Consider the following 25,860-nt stretch of genomic DNA (forward strand, 5'->3'; position numbering starts at 1 on the left):
AGTAGAACATCGTAAAGAATTAAAAAACTTTGGCGCAATACACATGCAGAGCAGGTTAGAGATAATGAAAGTACTGTACTAAAATTCTAAAGTCTCAAAAAAAATTATAGTAAAGATCGCATTAGCGCAAACAAACAGAAATTATTACTCAGTGAAATAACAGCGAAAAGAAACTGAATGTATTGTTCGGATTTGAACTTTAATTCAGAGACTTGTAGATTGTTTAATTCGTGTTGTCATTTTGGAAAAGTAGTGTTTCTTCCCAATGAAGAGGCGTATCCATCAGAATTGAAAGATTTGTTGTTTGGTGAAAGTGAAATCCACATACGCGAGCGGCAGAAACGTGAAGTGACTGGTGCGTAGTGCAGGCCGGGGGTTTGTCAAATGAAGTAAGCATTAATTATATTTAATTTCCTGGGATTACAGCTGTAGGTGTTGTGTTGAACTACAGTAGCAGTATAGTAAGAGTATCTGATTTAGGTCATTCAAGAGTCTTAAAGGAAAAATAGGGTAACCATACGGCCCTATCATGATAAAACACAATTGAAGTACAGATATAAATCTATTCTTTCTTTATAATAAGCAATACAGACAACACTAAATAAATGATAACAGTGTATAGCTAAAATTTAGAGGAAACGATAACAGACTGAATACATCCTGCAGTCAGAATTCAGTTATTTTTTTCTTTTAATAAATACAGGGGCTTTACTTCTCAAAGTGGGTAGCAGAGGAGGGGAAAGGTTATGGTAGAAGAATTTTGCATTTATTGGGGACAGCCAGGCACTATCTCATTTTCAGCCAGTCAATTTGTAAAAGCTCATTAAGCAGTGGGAAATTCCACTGGTAGCATTAAAACTGTTAAGCGGGGATACAGTAGGTTAGAGCATTCAAAACACTTTCATCCTAACTGTCCAAGACTTTTAATGAACAAGTTACATATTTCTAAGTAAAAAATAAACTTGCCTTAAGAAAAATATTAATGAACACGAAAAAGAGCTGATTATTTCTGTAGCATTTTTTAACTTTACCATTTGATGCTAAGTTGACGTGTTCAAAGATACTCCCTGTATTAAAGTGAATTTTACAAATATGCAAACACAAACATTGGTAAGGATCATAGCAAAAGTGCAGCTTGCTTATATTTCAAACAGCACAAGTCTTACGTCCTTTTCCTTTCAAGGAGAGTTTTGAAGGTTGAGATGAGCTCCAGGTAAGAGGTAGGAGTGACATAATTGTGTCGCTGTAGCTCAGCATAGAACCGCTGTGATAACAGGATTGTAGAGGTGTGAAAGCTCTTGCACATTTCAATACAGCCTGTGCGAGTTTCTTCAGACATCTCAATGTCTTCAAGGAACCGGCTTGCTACAGCTTGCAAGGCATCCTCAGGCCATGTCTAAAACAAAATATTAAAAAATTAAAATATTCACTTCATAAAAGAATACAATCTGCATGGTCAGAATTCATGATTACAAAGAGATCATAAACATGATACCTTGGTTAAATAATCTACTACGTTTTTGTGTAATGTATATTACACTATAAACATCTACCCATTTTTAAACCCACTTATCCCAGCTCAAGTTAATGGGACTGCAGCCTTTCCAGCTTCAGACACAAGCCAGAAAACAACTCTGGAAGTGATGGCAGACCATCACAGTCCACATTAATGAACACAGATGCACAAACATATTCTGGGCCAGTTTAGAGGCTTTGGCTTCTTTGGTGTTATTCTTGGTAAAAAAAGTTTTCTGTGAGGGTACTCCCTTCTATTTACAACAATAAAAATGTACTGAGACTATTCCAACCACTTCTATACTCACTGTTTCCTGATTGGAGTTTGAGGGTACCAGAGTCTATTGGTGAAACATGGGAAAGAATGGCAGCTTATAACATTTCCCAACAAAATAATTACAGCCCAGAAAACATGCTCAATGAGAGCAACCAAGGCCAGCAGTAAGGTCAAACTAAAGTCCTAAACCTTCCGGTCCTAAGGACATAAAATGCAGAACCCCGGGAAGATGCCATCATTCTTGAGAGGACAACGTAAAAAAAAAGAGGAGCTCAGACAAGTGTTACTTGATTTTGCTTGAAATGTGTTGCCATTTCAGTTCCTTTGATCCCGAGATGTTTTACTTTCAGATCAACTCCTGTTATCATTTTCCCTTTTGAGTTTAAGAGTACAGTAAATGGGTTTATTGGGGTACCCCAAATTTTCACACTGTTTTGCTCGCCTTGTTGTTGCCTGAATAGCATTTGGGACACTATTCTGCTGCCAACTAGTACATAAAATAATATCATGCTCCAAAATAATCATGGCTATTTCCATGTCTTTTGCTGCTCTATGGTAACTTATCAATATTCATAAGTGGGGCACATTCTTCATCCAAAACACACAATGGTGCATAAGGAAAATACTGTAAAAATAGTTTTAGAACAAGGTGCAACTGAAGCAATAGTTTTAATCAAGCAATAGTGATGACAATGTGAATTGGTCATCAGACATTTACATGGAAGATGAAATTGATGCATACAGCACTCTACGACTGAAACTGCTGAGGCATGTGCCTTGTAATTTCAGTCCCAGAAAAGTTTACTGTGATGCAAGTAGGTGCATGGCAAAAAAGAAAACTGTTTAAGGGAAAGACGAAAATGATGCTAGCCTCCAAAGCACTGCTCCCAATGCAGCAACTGTCAATGTTAGTGTCAAGGTAAACATGGAAGTCACTAAGCTTTACTCTGTGGTACTCTATGAGATAATGCAATAGCCACATTGATCATGATGATCAGACACTTACAGTACATACTTCCTTCTCATGTCCATGCAACAGAAAAAATATTATAAGAAAAGTGAACAAAGAAACACACTTCTGCTGTCGTGATTAAAACTCGGTTGGGCTGTGTAATAGTGACTGTTTGAAACATAACACACTGAGGACACGTACTAAATCTGCTTCAGTGACACCTGACATACTACTGTATTTAAGTTGACATTCTGGAATGAACATGTTTCTGTTACACATAATAATATTTACTTATTGTTATAAAATATGTACGTTTTGGTTTGTTTTTCTGGGTGTAAGCATAATGCTAAGGAGGTAAAAAAGCCAACTGTAAACAAACTTAAAAGAAAGAAGAAAAAATAATATTTCATAATACTATAAAATGACATGCTCTATAAAAAGTAACATTTAAAATCTTTATCATGTAAGCAGACATGCTTGTAAATTGAGTTAAAATGAAGAGGTATTCACTGTATTTGAACTTTGTAACAAGATTAATAACGTTGGAAATAGCCATTACAGTGGAGGCGTTCATGCAACAATGGTACAATGAAATACCATAGGTCCTCACTTCTTCAATGGCTCAGGTTTGTTTCACTTTTGTATGTTTTCTCTGTGTCTATGTTGGTTTTCTTCTGGCAGTCTGGTTTCCTCCTACATCTAAATTATTCTATTTTGAGCTGGTGCACATGTATCCCATTTGTGGTAGGTTCAGATTTTTCTTGTAGTACTGTCTGAATAGACACCAGATGCTGTACCTGTGACATTGTAATGGACCAAGTAGGTTAAAAGGATGGATGCATCAGTGGACTTCTTTTCAATGCAAATGTTTATATCACGCATCGGTGCAGCTTAAAATTAGTTTCACACTGATAGCATTGTGCTACGCTGTTATGTTGAACACTGTTAAATGCAAACATTCTGGGCAAAACGTGTAAAGCTGTTAAAAATGGGTTCAATATATTATAAGTCATCCTGTTATTGGAAAAATTTTAGGATAATGAAAGGAATTTAGATTTTTGCATAAACAACTCAATAATTGTTTTACCTGGAACCAGTCGATCGTGCAACAGTTGACAAGTGCTGGAAATCGACGCAGTCGACCTCGGAAAGTGTCTCCAATGGGACTCATAGCCAACACCACATGCAGCTGGCTACGGCAACGCTCTATAAACATGTTGAAAAGTGCTAAAGGACTGCCATCTGTTTGTTTTTCACGATCTCTCTGGCGATCAAGTACCCTCATCCGCTCACAAATTTCTTGTTTCTCATCTATGGCAAACAAGTTTGGCACTTCCCCTGTGTTCAAGAGATTGCTGACATCCTCCAGGAAAGATTCCTGCTTAATCTGTGTGTCCGTGAAGAGGAAGATGCCTTGGGTGTCCCCCTCTGTAGATTTACGTAGAATATGTTTCAAGTCCTCCCTCCACTCTGATTGTCCATAGCTTTTTGAAATTTCTACTTGAAATAGTTCAGAGTCAGCCATATGAGCTGCTAAACGGGTTAAAGATTGACGTCCACTTCCACCTACGCCTACCAACAAAGCATGACCACGTGGCTGCTTTAGTACCCGAGAGATCCTGCACACGTGTTCTATGGCAAAACGAAAGAGAACAAGGTTCATGGGTTTCTTACTGATATTGTTAAATTCTTCAAGGTGGGTTTCTACCACTTGCCGCAGCTGATCCAGATTGCTAACTTCACGATAATTGCGGTCTTCACCTTTAGGGTCACTGAAATCGCAAAACATAAGGCTCCGAAGGTCATCCTCTGTTACTGTTCCATCTTTGTCAAAATCTAAAGTCTGAAAGAGCTGATGAAAGTTCTCATGCATGTGGGTCTTTACAACATCTTGCAGGTACCCTACCAGCCAAGCACGATCCGTGTTATCCACCAGGCGGTCATAATATACTCGTAAAACCTGTGGAAAGAAAGAATCAATATTAAATTCGATGGTAGAGATGCACTTGAAAGACATACAATATATATAAAATCCTGGTACATAGCCATGTATCAAATGCTTAGTTGAGATGACAACATCTTTTCTACCAAGAACATGCTCACAAAGAAACTTTGAGGAAATATCTATACGGCCTCACTAAGTGGAACCATGAATTACTGTATATGAATTATCTACGGGCGGCATGGTGGTGCAGTGGGTAGCGCTGCTGCCTCGCAGTTAGGAGACCAGGGTTCGCTTCCCAGATCCTCCCTGCGTGGAGTTTGCATGTTCTCCCCGTGTCTGCGGGGATTTTCTCCGGGTGCTCTAGTTTCATCCCACAGTCCAAAGACATGCAGGTTAGGTGGATTTGTGATACTAAATTGTCCCCAGTGTGTGCTTGGTGTGTGTGTGTGTGTGTGTGTGTGTGTGTGTGTGTGCGCGCGCCCTGCGGTGGGCTGGCGCCCTGCCCAGGGTTTGTTTCCTGCCTTGCACCCTGTGCTGACTAGGATTGACTCCATCAGACCACCGTGACCCTGTAGTTAGGATATAGCGGGTTGGATAATGGATGGATGAATTATCTACTAAACCAATGGGGGTGGTCATAAAAAGTCAGAGAAGACATGCACTAATCAACACCAGCCACAGTATAATATAAAAAAAGCATTTTGTCATTCCTTAAGGCTTTTATCATATTATAGGATACTATAAGTCATAAACTTGTATGAAAAAGTTCTGAGTTAGGTCTGATCAGGTCAGGTTGGTGACCATGCATTGGTACAGCGCGTTGCCGCACCCACCACAAGACAAATCAGCTTGGGATCCTGGTTGGCAACCTCCCAGGCAGACACACAGTCCCTCTGGAAATTACCCTCTGTCTGTCGCAGCCAGTTGTTTCGTGCCCCTTGGCCTGGTCCAGCCATACGGGTCTTCAACAATGACGATCCTGTGAGCCAGATCACCATCAGGGAATCGTGCCACATGGTCATAGTACCGTAACTGATGCTTCCTCACAATGCAGGAAATGAGCCTCATTTGGGATTCCATGAGCAACCGCTAATTCGACACAAAGTCAAACCAGCGGTACTCAAGGATTCTCCAAAGAGATATAGTACCAAAGGAGTCCAGTCTTTGCCTCAGGTCATTGGATAGTGTCCATTCCTCGCAACCACATAGCAAAACAGTAAGTACCAGGACTCTAAAGATTTGGACCTTCCTCCTTTCGCAAAGATATCGGGAGCTCCACACATCCCTTTCCAGCGACCTCTTGAACCCCCATGCTCTCACAATTCATCTACTGACTTCATAGGAAGAGTCACCAGAGACATGAATGTTGCTGCCGAGGTAAGTAAACCTCTCAAAAAGGTTGGCACTCTCTCCGCAAAACAGACAAACTGGTGATTGGTGTGCCCAAGAGTCATTAAAGGCCTGGATCTTGGTTTTTATCTAGGATGTTCATAAGCCCAGGCACTCAGACTCCTCGCTCGATCTCTTGAGAGCACCAATCAGAGCCTCCACTGACTCCAAGAAGATCACAGCATCACCGGCAAAGTCAAGATCAGTGTATCTTTCTTCACCAACAGAACTGAACATAGTTTTAGCAAGAAAACACCCCTGACGAACAAACCCCAGAATCACATGGGAAAAATGCAGAGATTCTGCCTCCACTCTGCACAGCACTCACAGTACCAGAGTATTGGCCGGCCATGATATTCAGCACCTTTGGGGGGATCCTGCACAGTCTCAGGATGTCACACAGGGCAGCTCGATCAACTGAGTTGTGAAAATCGACAAAGACTGAAAAAAAACTCTGCCGATATTTGCGTTTGCGCTACATGAGAACCCTCAGTGCCAGGATACAGTCGATGGTAAACTTCTCAGGAGTAAAACCAGACTGCTCCAGTCAGTGGTAGGTGAGCAAGTGATCATGCATTGTACTGAGGATGACCCAAGCAAGGAACTTACCCGGCACAGAGAATATCTCCTTGGCTTCCTTCTCCCTCACCTTTAGGATTGTGGGAGAAACACCTAAACTGATAAAATTATACACACTCCACATAGACAAAATCCTGATGCGGGACTTCAATTCAGGACACAAGATTAGTGAGCCATAGGCCCTAACCACTGGAATACATATGAATAGTAAATTGTTTAACAAAAATCAATCTCATCATTTTGTTTACTGATCAAATCCTACACTCTGCACGGACAACTGAAAACTGTTTTCAGGTGGCATTTGCATGCCTCTTAAAATAGACTAATAATCTGAATCTAAATATTTCAAAATATACTGTTATACTAAATAAATATACCTCATGAACCCAAAGGCGTTTGATGACAGCTGGTGAATCTGCAGTCTCCGGTCTAGACAGACAGGTACCCTGGATGACACGCGAGAAGTCTCTCAGATTGAAGAGGTAGTGTGACTTTGTTGGAGTGGGAAGCAAATTTTTGGTGGCTTCTTTGTATACGGCCATGGTGCTGTGGATCACCTGAGGTGTCAGCACAGAAAATTCCAATGGAAAATTAAACCTAGAAATATGGAAAATAAATTGTCTGAAATTGCAGTAAAATGACACAATGAACATACAGTAAGAATTGTGTGTGTTCATTTAGGGTAATATGAAAAATATACTTTAAATGTGGTTATATTCAAAAGATTTTATGCAAAAATGTTTTAATGCTTTGAAATGTTTATTAGTGTATACAGTGGAAACAGTGATTGCCAGCAATATTTTGCAAATTCCAAAAAACATTTTTTCTGTTCTGTTCTAACCAAAATTTCTGCGACAAGATTTTCATTACATGCCACTCAAATAAAAAGAAAAAAGTGTCAAAATCATAACACCTACAGTTTTCCGTAATGTGTAATGTCACTTTCAAAAAATGAAATAACCATTTACCTCGGGGACAGTCATAAAAAAACACTAGTACTTCATTTAAAAAAAGATAGAGAGTGCATAAGCTGTTTTATTCTTGAAGCAATACTCCATCCAAAAATTGTATATGATACATATCCCATGTACTTTGGAATGGTGACAGAGACAAATTTTTAATCTCATGTTGTCCAGAAGAAAGGATATAATGCATTTTGATAGAATGGGGCCCAAATTCTGACCAGTGCTATCCAATCATATTCTCAGAACATGTAAATTTCATGCATTGTTTGACAAATTACTATTAAGTAAATAACTCTGGAAAATGAAAGAATACAACAAATATGAAGCCTCTTCACATGCCTCTTCTTTAATTTTATATAAAATATTAAAAATAATATTGTAGCAAAAATGCATTTGTTTTGCATGTTCTGAGCATACAGCTGGATAACTTGATTTGTAAATTAAGTAATATGAGCAATATGAGATTTTTTTCATTGACATTTTACATTGTTTGCTATTATACAGTGTTGGTCACCATTGGGTCAGGTTCTTTCAGAAACTTTAGTATGTCCTTTCTCCACAAAAACGTGATAATAATTTTTTTTTCCACCAATACCACAAACTGCATGGGGTAAGTAACATATAAAAAATATCATTTTTGGGTGAAGTGTTCCATTAATATTAAGGGATCTTGAAATGTTTCTACAGTAACATACCCTTATAAAAGTAATGCAGTAAATACAGCTGTATTAGCGAATGTGTGCTTCCAATGTGCCACCACAAATGTCTAGGAATAAACACTTCTCTTCAACAATCACCAAAAGTATAGATGTCCATTCTTTACAGTTAATGTAAATGCAATAACCTTCAGTTGGAAGAAAAACAAGTATATGTTTTCTATCGAGTGTGCAGTACACCTGGGACACAGGGTGTACCAAAGTATTGTGGTGCACAATCTCTTTTGCTTCTGGATTGTTTGGTAGCTTGATTCTCTCCTGAATGACCATGCACACAGTGTAAACACAATAGTTTATCTAACTGACCCCAAATGTCTAACTCCTTTTGCCCCTCTGTATGTGGTGCCAGTAACCAATTTGTACAAGCTATGGCAAGTCACCTTTGGGTTAGAATCATAATCAGTGGCTCTACGTAGTTGCTTGGCAAATGGTCCTATAAAACTACACAGCATTTTCAGTGTCAATCTTGATATTTTAAACTGTTTCAGTCAGAGCCCTTAATTTAAATGGTTCTCAAGTACCATCTGCCATACTTTTTCTGTCATGCAGTCTTTTCCATACATTTCACTTAGGGAACATTAAGGGGAGTTTCTTGCAGATGTACAATGAAAGCAATTGCTTCATTTTAGTAACATCATTTTTGGATGTAATTAAGTGTGGTGGTTTGCTGAGACATAAGAATTAACAGAAATATATTTATTAATTAATTGCCTGTATATCCTGTTATTTACGTAGTTTTGTCACCCTTATACATAGGATATAGAAAAGTTCATTTTGTGAAATTCAGGATGGAAACACATCAAACAACCTTTTTGTCCAATAAAGCAAAACTTGTGTGACAGAAGTTTTTTTCAGGAAATTACTGTATTATGTAAATCATGTTTATTATCCTAAAAGACAGTTTGATGTAAACAAGCTGCAAAGTGCAGAGTTATTTAAATCAATTTCATTTTATCACTTAAAAATATGCATTCAGTTGAAGGAAACAGAGAAATTATGAATCATACTTTCATAAATAAATATTTTCACTCAGTATATCTCCCTGAACTTCAATTCTTCCATCCAGCTGCAAAACTTGCTAATTAACTTAACACGTACATCCTTTGGAACGTGGGAGTAAAAACAGAGTGCCCTTACACGAATGCACATAGATAATAGAAGAACTTGTTTACTCAAGACAGTAACCAGGCTGGGAAACAAACCCAAAGTCCTGCAGCTGTGAGACAGCACCTACCATCAAAGTTCCAATACAGTAACTTTAGAGCTTTATACATTTAGTTATGCCAGTAGCAAAAACCAAAAGTGGCACGGCTGGTACATGGCATGGATACTAGCTGCATGCCTTTCTATCTCCAGCTGGCCCCTTCAATTAATCGGCTGACAAAAAGAGAGAGCAAGAGAGCAAATGCTTATTCACAACAGACCAGGAGATTTGTGTGGCTTTGAGAAACCAAAGTAACGGAAACAAAAGTAAACAGAAAACAAAAAAAAGTTTTAGAAATGTTTGTATAAAAAATCAGATAGCAAAATAGTGTATGGAGTCTAAACATAAGTTAAAAATCAAAACATATATTACTCTGTTAATGAGCTACCAAAGAAATCCACACTCAAAAATACACTTTACTATGAAGGTATGCCATAACAAAAATCCACACTGGAAAATGTTCTTTGCTATATGACACGAATGTGAACTGTCAATACAATAATCAAAAACTGAAACAAGAACTACTGTGAAGACAAATTCAAAGGGCTCATGCAGTTCTATCCAAAATCTCGGACCAAAAGATAGACTGCTGTGCTGGATTTTAAAATGAAGAATGTTGCGTAGTGCCTCTTCTTAGACTTAGTGCCAATTATATCTAACAATGACAGGTTCCTAATAGTTGGCGACTTTAATTTTCATATCGATAATCAGTTTGACCCAAAAGCGAACAAATTCATGAATCCCTTGCCACTTTTTATCTGAGCCAGCACATTAGTCAGCCAACACACAAAGGTGGACACACGTTGGATTTAATGATTACTAAAAGGATTAAAGGATTAAAAGTGGATGTGAGGCAGATCATGGATATCACTTTATCAGGCCATTTCCCTCTTACTATTTAATATAGAAATATCGATAGATAAAATTCATGAAAAGTGTATTGTTAAAAAAGGCTTCTCTGATTCATCTGCAGCTTTAAAGTTTACTAACATTTTAAGCAACCAGTCTGTTTGTAGTGCTTACTAGAATATTGATAATAATGTAAATAGTAAGGTGGAATATTTTAATACTAAAGTGAGAGCCGCCACTGACATAGTCGCTCCTGAAAAAACAGTTAAAAAATCCTCCAGCAGTGTTACACCATGGAAGACCCAAAAAGTGTGTGACTTAAAGGCAACATGCTGAAGAGCTGAACATAAATGGAAAAAAACTAAATTGAAACATTGAAGGCTAAAATAACAGAATACAACAACATTGCCCCTCTTGAATGACGGTGCTACTTCTCTAAAACTATAAATAACAATGCTAGTAATCTGAGAGTTTTATTCTCTATTATTGATAATTTGTTAAACCTGGGTCACTCAATGGATTGCCTCCAAAATTCTTCTAGTGAAACTTGTGAGGCTTTCGCTGTATTTTGTAATCACAAAATTAATGATATTAGAAATAATATAGTACATCCCCCCCAATACTGATCCTATTAAATCCAGGTATTCCATTTTAAGCGAATTAAATTCTTTCACCAGCATAGATTTACCAAATCTATATAGAATAACAATAAACTAGAATAGAATAATAAACTGAGAACCTCCACCTGCATCCTTGACCAAATACCAACAAGTTTTTTCAAAGAAGTATCCAACGTGCTAATTGATAGTGTGATTGACATAGTAAATTCATCATTACATGCGGGGGTCTTCCTAGACTGTCTTAAGATTGTTTTTGTTAAAAGCCTGCTCAGGAAAGATAATCTCGACTCCTTTGTTTTTGACATTTTTATACCTATCTCTAACCTGCCTTTCTCAAGTTAAATCCTAGAAAATGCAGTCATTACACAGCTAAATGATCAAGTGATTAAACATGCTATTCTTGACAATTTCAGTCAGGTTTTAGAACAAATCACAGTACAGAAACTGCACTTGTTAAAGCAGTAAATTACTTGTAACAATAATAATAATAATAATTCTTTGCATTTATATAGTGGGTAAATGCAGACAAAGGCCATTTATCTGTTCTCATCCTCTTAGATCTGAGTGCAGCATTTGATACTATTGATCACAATATTCTTATAAATTGCCTTAGTCGGTGGGTGGGCTTCTCAGGCAATGTCTTAAATTGGTCTGAGTTGAACTTAACAGGTAGAAAATTCTTTGTTAGTTGTGGTAATTATACTTCGAAGACACATGATATTCTATATTGTGTTCCACAAGGATCTATCCTGGGTCCACTGCTCTTTTCGATTTACGTGCTTCCGTTAGGTCAGATTATCTCAAGGCATAACATGAGCTACCACGACTATGCTAATGACACACAACTGTATTTATCAATAACACCTGATGACCCTGACTCTCTTGGTTCACTGACCCAATGTCGTACTTGTGTTTCTGAATGGATGAGTACTAATTTTCTCAAACTAAAAAAGGAGAAAACAGAAATCTTAGTGATCTGCAAAAATGGATATAGTGAGGGTATTTAAAAAAAACTTGATCCATTAGGCTTAAAAATCAAGACAGAGGTGAAGAATTTATGGGTAATTATTAACTCTGACCTGAATTTTAAATCACATATTAATGAGATTGCCAGGGCAGCATTTTTTCACTTAAATATAGTAAATGTTACTCTTATAACTTTGCAAGATGCTGAAAAGTTAGTTCTCTCTTTTGCTTTTAGTAGACAAGATTACTGTACTGCACTCCTTTCAGGACTACCCAAAAAAGACATCAATCAATTGCAACTAGAGCAGAATGCAGCTGCCAGAATCTTAACTAGGAAAATAAATCCAAGCACATCTCTCCAGTTTTGATGTCACTGCATTACTTACCCGTGCCATTTAGAACTGACTTTAAAATACTGCTTCTGGTTTACAAAGCCTTAAATAACCTCACTCCATCCTATATCTAGGAATGCCTTTCACCTTACAACCAAAATCGTAACCTTAGATCTTCAAAAGAGTCTCTGCTTAGAATTCCAAGAGCTAAACTTAAATGAAGTGGTGAGGCGGCCTTTTGCTGTTATGCACCTAAAATTTGGAATAGCTTACCGATAGAAATTCGCCAGGCTAATATGGTGGAACACTTTAAAAAAACTGCTAAAACCCCATTATTATAGCTTCATTTTAGTGTAACCCTGATATTCTGTATATGCATTTAATTTTCATTTTTATCATGGTTCCATAATCTGTGGTAACCCCTACTTTCTCTGCTGTTCTTTTTCCAGTTTTCCAAAGCACCGTGCAGTCCCGACATTGGTGGATTGAAGGAAGTACCCTAGATGTCCACATGACCATCATCATCACTTTCTTTCAAGTGAAACCTGAAAGCCATAAGGACATTTATGCAGTTTGGGCTAAGTGGACTCGTGGCCTTGGAACCGCAGCAGATTTTGCTTTTTTTCTCCAGCCCTCTGGAGTTTTTTTGTTTTTTTGTGCCCTTCTGGCCATCTGATCTTACTTTATTTTTTGTTACTTAGAATTGCCTAATCTTATTATTATATTTTTATTTTTTTATAAACCTTTCTTTCTTCATCTTGTAAAGCACTTTGAGCTACATCATTTTTATGAAAACATGCTATATAAATAAATGTTGTTGTTGTTGGCAGCAAGTGAAAAACATCCCAGCAAGTCACTAACAAAATACTGATGTTCTAAAAATAGTAATGTGAGTCACTTAAAATTAAAAGGCCGAAATATTTATATCTATCTCAAACTAAATTATTAACACAAAGAATCTGTGTAGAAAGAAAAAAAAACTCAGCATAACAGCAGCAGAAAAAAATATAGTAGAAGCAAAAAACAAAAAGCATAATAACTAGCTCAAAACAAACATATTTCTGTTATGGCTCTTAAAATGTTTTGAAACAATGATGGTAAAGAGATTGAACTTGCAAATGCAACAGATTAAAATTTTTTAATAATTGTAGCCATCCATACCTTGTGGTAAAATGCCAGTCGAGGATCCGTGAAAAAATGGTGTACATGGAGCTCTCATCAAACTCATTTATGGTAATAGTATTAAAATGTCGCAGAAAACGTGGAGTGATTGGATTTCTGCCACCACCTAATAATGATAACAACATGTAGTAAATTATAACTTAAATAGTATAAGAGTTGAAGAACTGACAAAAATTCCTATGTTATGTCTATCAAAAATATTTATGAAGTAAGCTGGTAAAGGCTATAAACATTCAGAACATTAGAGTGTGATATGCTTACCAGGGGGTCCCATTGCACACATAATCTGAATGTCAATCAGCTTGATCATAGAGCAGTCCTTCATGTCGTACCAGTTCCAGTGATCCAGCCATTGTCGAAGTAACTCTACTGGTGGCTGGGCACCATATACTTCACGGGCTGGCATGTTGACATCATCAACAAATACAACCTTAACAAAGCAAACAGTAGTGTTTATTTTTATACACCGTACATGCTAGTATCTGTATCTAGGAAAGATCCAGAAATGTGCGTGAAAGTTAAAAAAAAACACTTTATATTATTGTATTTTGACAATAAAAATGCATTTTAAATTATTATTCTTTTTAATTTTCTATTAGTGACCAAATGTTTTAACCTTAAAGATATCACCATACAATATATTTTTTGTCATTTAGACCACAAGGTAGAAGTTGTTCAGCTCATGAGTGAACCGATGGAAAGTTGCAAAATTATGCTCTAATATAGAAGAACTCACAAAAACAGACGTCTTAATTTATCTAAAAGAATTCCGGGAACATTTCACCTTGATAAAGTGTAGTATTATTTCATACTTATTTACCTTTAAACCTGTTTGATCTTATTACATAGAACAATTTTTCAAAATGCTGAACCAGAACTTAATAGGAAAAGCATTGGATTACAGCTACAGCAATTCTGGGAACATTTTCAAAAATAAGTTTTACATTTCACATTGATAAAGCACAGTATTATTTTATACTCATTTACTTTTAAACCTGCATTATCTTGTTACATAGAGTCATTTTTAAAATGCTGAAGGAGACTTTACCAGAAGAGGTAACTATTTAATACACTGAACATGTTATGAAAAATGCCCTAGCAAGACTTTATTCACATTGAACCATTGATTTGTATACTGGTTACAAAAATCAAAAAGTGCTGGGTTTAAAAATTGTGTATTCTTCCATGCTCTGCCAATTGGTTGTGACTTTACAGCAAGTCAATATGGTCATCCAATCTGCTGTACACCAGCAGAGAAGCAACAACAGACAAAAAGCAGAATTTTGTAGTGGACTGAACAGTTAGCCGTTAAAGAATACATTATGCGGACAACACAGAATCAAATATTTTTCAGGCTAATCTGGAGGAAATGCATAAAACACACAGAAAACAATCTGTATTTACTACAGTATTAACATTCGCATCCAGGATCTTTTAATAAAGCTTTATCATACCCAGTTGGATATAGATATGTAGCATTGTTGTTATTTTTATTAAATTACTTCTCTGCAAATAGTTGCGTGCAAAACCTTCCTATTTTAATGAACAGAATAAGATTTTGATCCTCTAAGTCAATGTTTCTCAACCTTTCGGGTGTCGTGACCTGAATGTGTCTTTGCGACCCAGTGAGAATCACTGGGTTATATGCTGCGTCTTTCATATGACAATGACTCTTAAAAAAGGCATTTTATTTTCCATTTAAGTTCAAAGTTAGTAGGTGACATCAGAGTTGGCTTTAGAAAAGTTCTTGGGGATGGTGGTCATTTGCAGAGAGACACCCCAGGAAATTATCCTATCTCCCTTTCTCTTCACCCTCTATACAGTCAGTTAAATACATTTACAATTAATGTCATCTACAGAAATTTTCAGATGACTTCTCCATTTTAGACTGCATCAACAATGGACATGAGAAGAAATATAGAAAGCAAGCGAAGAACTTTGGCACATAGCACAACTGAACAAGACTAAGGCAAAGGAGTCCTTGGTGGACCTCTGGATCCTATCATGAAGTAAATCTTTTTTATCAATTTATAAATATGTGTGTGTTTATATACAGTACTCACACTCATACGTACACTTATATTTATATTGTTATTATAGGATATAGGACCTCTGCTAGAATCACCTAAAACATATGAAGATTTGACCATGTGAAACTTTCCTAGTAACTTTATTGGATTATGAACTCATCTTGTTTTCTTTAAGTTTGTTTTAACTTTTTTAATTTGTATTTTTTTATCACGGTCATTAGGACAATTAACTGCTCTCTAGCTGTTGTTTCTTACCAATGTCTATATGTGCTTAGGAATGTCTTTGTCTAGTCAGAATGGAACCAGTAAACAAGAATTCACTTGCCGCTCTCCAATAGATCTACTGAATTAAAAAAAAAAAGCCTCATACTTTTCGAACCACTAAGGTTTATACTCCTCACTACTAAGTGTAGTGTTTGAGACTTCACATACCTAGGCCCTAGTAAAGAATGCTTTAGTTTGATCACAACAGCCATTCAAAAGCTTTTGCCTTATAAAAGAAATATTTGAATTCCATGGCTAGCACTGGGTAATCTATGTCCTCATACTGAGAGATAATGGAAAATCTTCTTAGTAACAAAAAAATACCTTGAATGCCAATATGCAGGCTCATTTTGCTGATTGTATGTTGATTGAAATTTTCAGTATCATACTGGAATAATATCAGATTACAAAAAGGTACTGTACATGGTGATGAAATTAGAGACTCACACTGTTAAATTGCAGTATTTAAATTGAAGTTGGTAAACCAGGAGGACACCAAAAAAAGGATAAATTTTAGATTTTCCTTTTCCATTCAGAGCCTGAGATGATTTCCTGAATTGCATTAAAACTGTTCACAGGATTTTCTTGAAAGATACAGGTTCAGTGAAGAACCACATCCTCACAGTCCAGTTTTTAAAACATGCCAACAGACAGTATGTGCTGGATGAGGCTCAAAGAACACTGGAATTTGTCCCCGACTACAGAACAGGCAAGTCATGAATCCAATGTGATAGATGGCCGAGCTTAATCCAGCCAGGACGTCCCTGAACTGGAAGAATGGACACTTTTCCAGGACACTGCCTCCCCCAGAATGCTAGATGGCAGCTCCCCTGGATGTTAACTGTATCCCGGATTCCCTCAGGGCATCCTGAGACATGGAGTCAGTTTTCTCAGCCCTGTTGGGTGCCGTGGGTGCCGCCGGGGGAGCTCATAAAGGACCTGGGAACTCTTACTTCCCCTACAGCCCCGAAGTGCTTTGGAGTCAGGGGGACGGAAGCCCACAGTACGGAAGAAGAGAATGAGTACTTCCAGGTCAAGGAATATATAAAGGACTGGTTGAGACCCAGCAGGGAGCCGGAGTTGGGAGGCAGTGTGACGGAGCTGCTGGGAGGAAAACATTGCATTATTGATTATTATTGATTTATGATTAATTGTGGTGGTTGTGCTGCTTTGCGGCACTATATTTAAGAAAATAATTAAAATTTGGCATAGTGCTTTTAAACTTGTGTCCTGAATATCTGTCTGTTGGGTTTCACAGGGCAACAGCGTCCTCTAGCGTCCACACCAGTTATCAAAAGATGATGGAGTCGTGACCATTCTTGTTTTTCCCAGCATTCCTTAAGCTTAGACTTGCAGTCTCACACCATTTATTTGATTCTCCAGCAGATGTATTTCTGGTGGTTGATGCATTTGACAATATGGGATAATTCTCATTTAATTGTTGTTCAAAATAGATATTTATGAGTTACTGCTCATTAGTCAAAAATGTGGGGAGCTTAACCTCACCAGGAGGAATTTGAAGAAAAGATTAAATGCCATGGTGGGTCACTTCTGTTATTTATCAGTAGAGTTAGGACACTAAATTTTGGAACCTGTTTTTCCGATCTTCTACCAGATGCTCCATGTAATTACTTACTTAAAAGGAAACTTATTTTTTAAATCTTTTTTACACCCGCTATGTTGGGTTGCATTAATTATGATCACCAGATACTCATAAACATGAGTCACTCACCAGCTCTATGACTCCATAATCTCTGACTCAGCTTTGCTGAGTGAGATCCTCTGAGAAAATGGCCACAACAAAGGACAACGCTCCTGAAAGAAACACCAAGGAAATGTGCAGGAGTGCAAAATAGCCTGAGAATGAGCACAATGTCCAAGAATGCCAGTGTCCTACCATCCAATGGTCAGTCACTGGAGAACAAGATTGACAAAATCCAAGCAAGGATGACATGACCAGATCATGTGATTCAGCCTGCTGAATCACTCTCTGGTTGCCATATGGACAGAACAAAAGAATCTGGCAAATGGTATGATGGAGTTGTGTGTCTCATGGTCATCAACAACAACTGGTGCGACAGCAGGAATGTAATGGTCTTACCACATCACTACTTGTCTGATCTGCAACTACTCACAATTAAATGCAGACCATTTTATCTTTCTGGGGAGTTTACTATGGTCATTGTCATGGTCTTGGATATTCCAAATCAAGTAGACATAGACACTGCCCAGACAGAAGTGTATGAGATACTCAATCACCATCAGAATGAAAACCTGGAAGCTGCCCTCATTTTGGCTGGTAATGTCATCAATGCTAGTCTCAAAAAGGTAATGCTGAACTTTTATCAGCACATTAGACATTCTACCAGTAGGGCCAGGGAACTTGAACATTGCTATACTCCATATAAAGACAGCTGTAAGGCTTCCATTTGGCAAATCTGACCATGCTGACATGTTTCTTATGTCCAGATAGAAACAAAAGTTAAAACAGGACGCTCTAGTCATGAGTGAGGTTGCATGTCGGACAGACCAATCAGAAGACATTCTCCAGAACACACTGAGTGTTGCTGACTAAGAAATGTTTGGACTCAGTTCTAATAATGTTATCAAAAGTCATCATCAGGACTTACCCAAACCAGAAACCTTGCGTGTATAAAACCATTTGCAATGCACTAAATGTTCACATCATTGCAAACAACTCAGGGATCGTGTCAATTACAAAGCCACCTCGCACAAACAACATGAGAGTCAGTAAAGCTGCTAAGTAATGATATAGACAGAGAGTGAAAGGGCAGTTTGAACAATCCAATTGTGGGTGAATGTGGCATGGTTTGTGGTCAATAACGAACTATAAAGTAACTACTCTTAGCACAGTGACTGAAGACACCTCTCTGCTATACGTGCTTAATAATTTCAATATGTGCTTTGATTTGAATGTCACTAACATCAGCCAGACGTCCAACACCTTTGTGGCATTAGAACTGCTCACTGAGGAAACAGAACTTATTTTGTTGGAACATAATGTAAGAAGAGCTTTCAGAAAAGTGAACACCAGGAAGATAGCGGTTCTGGACGGCATTTCATGATGTGTTTTCAACAGCTGTGCTGATCAGCTTGAACCAGTGTTCACAGTCATATTTAACGCCACCTTAACCCAGTCTGTTGTATCAACATGCTTTAAAAGATCCACCATTGTCCCTCTACCTAAGAAATGACATCCAACACATCTGAATGACTAACGCCCAGTTGCACTAACGTCTAGAGGAGGGGTGTCAAACTCCAGGCCTGGAATGCCGCAGTGGCTGCAGGTATTCATTCTAGCAGTTTTCCTAATCAGTGACCAATTTTCAATGCTAATTAACTCCTTTTCCCTTCATTTTAATAGCCTTGTTTTTAAGGATTCAGTCTTCTGAATTGATTCTTTTCTTCATTAAATGACAGCCAAACAGAAAAGAGCCGTGAAATGAGCCAACAGATTACCAGCTAAACTGGGATTTCAAACTCCAACCAATTTCTTAATGAGAAGCCGATTCTTTCTGTTAATTAAACTCAATGGCTTGTTGCTGCTTTCATTCTGCCACAGAAGACATTTCCAAAACTGTTGTTTTTTCTGTTTTTTTCTAAGAACACCTGTCAAAATATTTTGGTGACCTGAGACATCAACCTTACCGAGACTGTGTCTCATTATTGTTTGGCTGCTCATTAAGGAAAAAGAAACAACAAGAGGGGTGTCAAGTTAATTTAAAACTAAAGCAAAAGAAATTCATTAGCAGCAAGACTGTTAGAATGAAAACCTGCAGTCACTGCGGCCCTCCGGGACCGGAGTTCGACACCTGTGGTCTAGAGTAATGAAACCCAAAAATCACATATGTTCTTCTCTATCAAAAGTACTGGATCCATTAAAATGTGTATGTCACTTCAGTAGATCCACAAAGGATGTCATCACATTACCTATCATTCAAAGAACCGACATTTACTAGAAATAAAATTAGAAGCTGCTACACTAGATATGAGCTCTTTGCTGCTGGACAAGAGTAAAATTGTCTTGGGTTTGGGGCTTTGTATATCCTTGGGCTATATATATCCTTACACAGAAATATACAGAAAACATATAGACTTTGGTACCCCTTGAGGGTATGCCAGCAAACTGATCTTAGTGGTTGCTTTTGGCATGCAAAGCAGAGTTAACAACCCCAAATAGATCAGTAACATGAACCATCTATAAGATAGATGAAGCAGTTATAGCAAGTATTACAAAAGATAAGGTTGTATCGCACTGTATTTGCAATACTTGGATATTATGGCCAAACTAATTCAAAATAAATTTTGCTTCATGTCCTGCCACATCTGTCCAAAAACTGCACTGGACTAGCCCTGAAAAACTAAGGCTAGTGATATGGACCTAATAATATCTCAGGGTATGATTTTGACTCATCCCAGCTTCATGATCTGCCTCTACTCTCTCAAGTGAAACATCCTACAAGGCCAGAAGCAGATCTGATCTAAATCCAGAAGCTAAACCAGCACTCAGCTTTATATAAGGCCTCACATTGGAAAAAAATTTAAAAACAAAAAATAGAAAAAAGAATGTCAAACCTAAAGTCTTCCCACAGACATTTAACTGTACTTTGTTCTTTCTACTAGGTTTATATGGTAAAATATTTTGAGTATGTGGTTATATACATTATGTTAATTCATTTATCCACTTACAGCAGGGGTGCCCACACTTTTTCGGCTTGTGAGCTACTTTTAAAATGACCAGGTCGAAATGATCTACCTACATTAAAAATGCTATATATATATATATATATACTGTATATATATATATTGTGGAGGACTGCCGGCTTCCCAGGGGGACCACCAGGAGTCGCTGTGGGGGGACTTATGGGCTCTGTTGTGCCTTATGACCCAGGAGTACGTCACGGTCACGTGGCGGAAGGAATGGCGTGCTCCCGGGGTGAAATAAAAGACTGATTGCCCTGACCCGGAAGGAATAAGGAACTGTGGACTGCTGGGACAGGAACACCTCCGGCTTAGGGGCTATAAAAGGACGGTGCCTCAGTCCAGACACTATGCGGAGCTGGGAGGTAGAGGAGCAAGTGTCTGGGCGAGGAGGAGTGTTTTGTTATTGTGTTTATTAATAGTGATTTAATAACGAATGAGTAGTGTGGAAGGTGCTTGGTGCACTTTGAGTGAAAATAAAAAGTCTTGGACTTTTACCTGGTGTTTGGAGTTGTACCTGAGGGTTCAAGGGAGCACTAGTGCCCCCTACTGCCACAATATATATATATTGTCAGGGATGCCAGGGGCGATGACCCGGCCGGGACGCCTTGAAGGACAGGAAGTGGGTGTGCGCCCATCTGGGATCATGTGGGGGCCGCCATCCTGGTTGCTTTGGGGGCCACGGGTAGAGGGCTTGGAAGCCCAACCCTGTAGAGACCCGTGGTCACCGCCAGGAGGCGCCCCAATGCCTTGGGGACCCTTGACCTCAGCACTTCCGCTACACCAGGAAGTGCTGGGGGGAAGAAGAAGAGGGACACCCGGAGAGCTTCCGGGAGAACAGCCGGCATTTCCGACACACAGGGGCGTGTCCAGAGGGTAATGCCGGGAAACCACCTGGAGCTCAACCGGGAGCATATAAAAGGGGCCGTCTCCCTTCATTCAATGCTGGAGTCGAGTGGAAGCAGGACGAGGCAGGAGCAGAGATTGTGGAGGCGGCCCGAAGAAAAGGCATTGTGTGGCCAGGACTGTATGGGGGTTTGTTGTGCACTGTTGAATTGTAAATATGGTTGTAAATAAACATGTGGTGGTGGATAACAACATGTCCGCCTATCTGTGTCCGGGCCGGGTCCACTATATATATATATATATATATATATATATATATATATATATATATATATACTATATACTCAAAAGAATTAAAGGAACACTTTTAATCAGAGTATAGCATAAAGTCAATGAAACTTATGGGATATTAATCTGGTCAGTTAAGTAGCAGAGGGGTTGTTAATCAGTTTCAGCTGCTGTGGTGTTAATGAAATTAACAACAGATGCACTAGAGGGGCAACAATGAGATGACCCCAAAACAGGAATGGTTTAACAGGTGGAGGCCACTGACATTTTTCCCTCCTCATCTTTTCTGACTGTTTCTTCACTAGTTTTGCATTTGGCTACAGTCAGTGTCACTACTGGTAGCACGAGGTGATACCTGGACCCTACAGAGGTTGCACAGGTAGTCCAACTTCTCCAGGATGGCACATCAATACGTGTCATTGCCAGAAGGTTTGCTGTGTCTCCCTGCACAGTCTCAAGGGCATGGAGGAGATTCTAGGAGACAAGCAGTTACTCTAGGAGAGCTGGAGAGGGCCATAGAAGGTCCATAACCCATCAGCAGGACCAGTATCTGCTCCTTTGGGCAAGGAGGAACAGGATGAGCACTGCCAGAGCCCTACAAAATGACCTCCAGCAGGCCACTGGTGTGAATGTCTCTGACCAAACAATCAGAAACAGACTTCATGAGGGTTGCCTGAGGGCCCAAATGTCTACTGCCCTGTGCTCACTGCACAGCACCGGGAGCTCAATTGGCATTTGCCATAGAATACCAGAATTGGCAGGTCCACCACTGGCGTCCTGTGCTTTTCACAGATGAGAGCAGGTTCACCCTGAGTATATGTGAAAGGCGTAAAGGGTCAGGAGAAGCCGTGGAGAATATTATGCTGCCTGTAACATCGTTTAGCATGACTGGTTTGGTGGTGGGTCAGTGATGATCTTGGAGGCATATCCATGGAGCGACTCACAGACCTCTACAGGCTAGACAACGGCATCTTGACTGCCATTAGGTATCAGGATGAAATCCTTGGACCCATTGTCAGACCCTACGCTGGTGCAGTAGGTCCTGGTTTCCTCTAATGCACGACAATGCCCGGCCTCATGTGGCAAGAGTATGCAGGCAGTACCTGGAGGATGAAGGAATTGAAACAATTGAATGGCCTTCACGATCCCCTGACTTAAACCCAATAGAACATCTGTGGGACATTATGTTTCGGTCCATTAGTCGCCGCCAGGTTGCTCCTCAGACTGTACAACAGCTCAGGGATGCCCTCATACAGATCTGGGAGGAAATGCCACAAGACACCATCCGTCGTCTCATTAGGAGCATGCCCGACGTTGTCAAGCATGCATACAAGCTCGTGGGGCCACACAAGATACTGAAAAGCATTTTGAGTAGCAGAAATTAAGTTTTTGAAAAGTGGACTAGCCTGCCACATCTTCATTTCACTCTGATTTTAGGGTGTCTACACAATTGAGCCCTCTGTAGGCAGAAAACTTTTATTTCCATTAAAATATTTGGCATCCTTTTGTTCCTAAGACATTGCCCTGTCATTATTTGTATAGATATCCAACTTCATATTGAGATCTGATGTATCTAATGTGTTTCTTTAAAGTGTTCCTTTAATTTTTGTGAACAGTTTATATATATATATATATATATATATATATATATATATATATATATATATATATATATATATATATATATATATATATATATATATATATATATATATATAATTTATGTTGTCGTACCTTGCATAACTGTATTCAATACATTTATAGTCACTACAGTATTTGGATTTAATAATCTTCATGTGGGAAAAGGCTGACTCACATAAATGCCGAATAATGCAGTCAAGGAGGTAGCACATTTCCTTATGTTTGGGTACTTTTCCTCTGTGAGTAAGTTCCAAAACTGTCCAAGAGCCCCAGACTTCAGCTGAATGTCATCCTGTAATGTCAAAATCTCATCCTCCATTGTAGAGGAGTTTTAGGTGAAACAGTGTTGCAATTTTTGTTGCGGGTGAATCATACCTCAACATCTTTCCTAAATGGATAGCACTTAAATGTAGCGATTGGCTCAAGTAAAGCTGAGTCTTGAAACCGTCTGTCAAAGTCAGACAGGCAATTTTCAATCTGCTCTGTGTAGCGAATGCTGTCAAGTTGCGCACATGCCTTCCATTGTGTCTCCATCTCTGATGTGAGGTTTTGGAGGTTCCCCAAATCAAGGCACTCCAGCTTTGAGAACAGATGTTGCATTTTTCGTTTGAAAGCATTAACTGAGCTAATCATATTGACCACGGTATTCTCTTTTCCTTGCAGCTGTAAATTAAGCTCATTCCATCATATTGATCAGATCGGAAAAAAAATGCCAAGCCTAGCAGCCATTGATCGTCATTAAGTTGCTTGTATTCTGCATGTTTAATGACAAGGAGAAACTCCTTTTTCTCTGGCCAGTGGTCTTGAAATTTCAGCAGGAATTTCTCCCTAGCCATCTGTCTCAACGAAGGCCTCTTTTTATCATCTCTACATCTTGAAAGGACTTCTTATGCTTAATGATTGAGTGACTCACCCGGAACGATGCTTCGGTGTGTCTGCCTTTGCTTTTCAATTCAGCTGAGTGAAAAATGATGGCTGTCCGATTAACTGTAATTTTAGTTCCCTCTCCTTTTTCTTTCTCAGATCGCTTTTTGGAAGGAAGTCAGTTTCGTAGTTTTTATGAACTGTTCGAAAGTGCCTTTCCACATTTTCCTTCTTTGGAATAGCAATGATAGATTGACAGATCAGACAAACGCACTTCGATTGTGACACTGTGAGAAAAAAAATCCTCTTCCAATTCCAAATCCAGCCCATACCCACCCAAAACATTTTTTTTTAAATCCCTACTTTAGTCGATATAAATTGGAAGGCTAACTAGATCGCAGCCGGAGTTTTACAGTAGCTTGCACACTTGGATGACCAATGTGTTAGAAGAAAAGAGATCTCAGACTAGCCACCTTGTATGTCAATCAAGTGGCAAATGCCATAGGGAGGATATATGATAGACTAATGTTTAAAAAAAATTTTTTTTGAATGCAACGCGACCTACCTGTACTACCTTTGCGATCTACAGGTTGATTGCGATCGACGCATTGGGCACCCCTGACTTACAGTATGATTCTAGCCCCCTTATTCTAGCATATGGTAATGGGAGCAGAAGGTTGTCACAGCAGTATAGGACACAAGGCCACAATCTGTCCTGCCCAGGGTTCAAATCCTTTGCGGCAAAGAGTTTACACAAGTGTCATTAATTTATAATCTTATAGTTGGTTTCTGCATTATGGTAAGCACTTCCTTCTCTATCATCCAGCAAGTTTACGAAGTAGATATTTGAATAGATGCTGTTATTAATTCAGTCAGGTACTGTACATATTTAGTACAGTATATTTGTATTTTAATAAATGTTTTAATATCACATTGTCTTTCTTTTAGTTTTCCTGAATCAAAATGGGTTAAAATATATCCATTAAATCAATTAACTATATCAATGATTATTAATCATCTATAGCTCTATTAACTGATGTTTTTGTTTTGTTTGCAGCAATACCAGATAGTGTATATTCTGCCATGAGTCCCTATCTTACTTTATTTCTGTTGATGGATATTTATTGGTTTTAATATCTATGGTTTCATGGAAAAAAAATATACTCTCATTACATACTTTACAAGTGGTTATTTAGAACATCCACATCTATGTATTTCTGCTCATGACTTTTACAGTTTTATTGAATTCAAATGAACTCATTAACCATCTGAGCAATTATTATTATTTTTCCTAAGTTGGTTATTTAAACCATCCAGAGAGGGTAATGAACAAAAGACATTTTTATGATGGCTGATTTTAGAATATTTAATGTGTGAGCTGAAATGGATGAAGCCAGACAATGTGGATCAATAATGGGATTTAACTGAGGAGTAAATTATTTGTTCATCTCTGTGACTTATTATTCTGACTCCCTAATCCTTCTGCAGTGGTCCTAGAAATTATTCTGTCTTTTTATTAGTACTACAGCAGATAAAATGCTCTTTAGTGACACCATCAGATTTAGCAACAAAATTAATCCAATGATGTACCTCGGGACCCGACACCTTACAGTATCTTTCATTTGCTCTCTCATGGCTAGGCTTATATCAGCAATACCTTTTCTATATTTGAATATGCTGGATTTAGGTGCATTTGTAAAGTATATTTTACATG

The 25,860-nt window shown here is 38.4% G+C and overlaps 1 protein-coding gene across 1 annotated transcript in view; it reads right to left on the reverse strand.

Annotated features, from left to right (window-relative positions):
- dnah7 (dynein, axonemal, heavy chain 7) overlaps window positions 1-25,860 on the reverse strand; it is a 422,487-nt gene that overhangs the window by 182,565 nt on the left and 214,062 nt on the right. Inside the window, exons 34-38 of the mRNA XM_039755900.1 lie at window positions 13,753-13,921; window positions 13,471-13,597; window positions 7,035-7,254; window positions 3,832-4,704; window positions 1,167-1,396 (exon numbers count right to left, since the gene is read on the reverse strand). Of these exons, the coding sequence (XP_039611834.1) occupies window positions 1,167-1,396; window positions 3,832-4,704; window positions 7,035-7,254; window positions 13,471-13,597; window positions 13,753-13,921 (1,619 nt within the window). The remainder of the gene's footprint in view (window positions 1-1,166; window positions 1,397-3,831; window positions 4,705-7,034; window positions 7,255-13,470; window positions 13,598-13,752; window positions 13,922-25,860) is intronic.

This window comes from Polypterus senegalus, chromosome 6, assembly GCF_016835505.1.
Source record: "Polypterus senegalus isolate Bchr_013 chromosome 6, ASM1683550v1, whole genome shotgun sequence".
NCBI classification, from domain to species: domain Eukaryota; kingdom Metazoa; phylum Chordata; class Cladistia; order Polypteriformes; family Polypteridae; genus Polypterus; species Polypterus senegalus.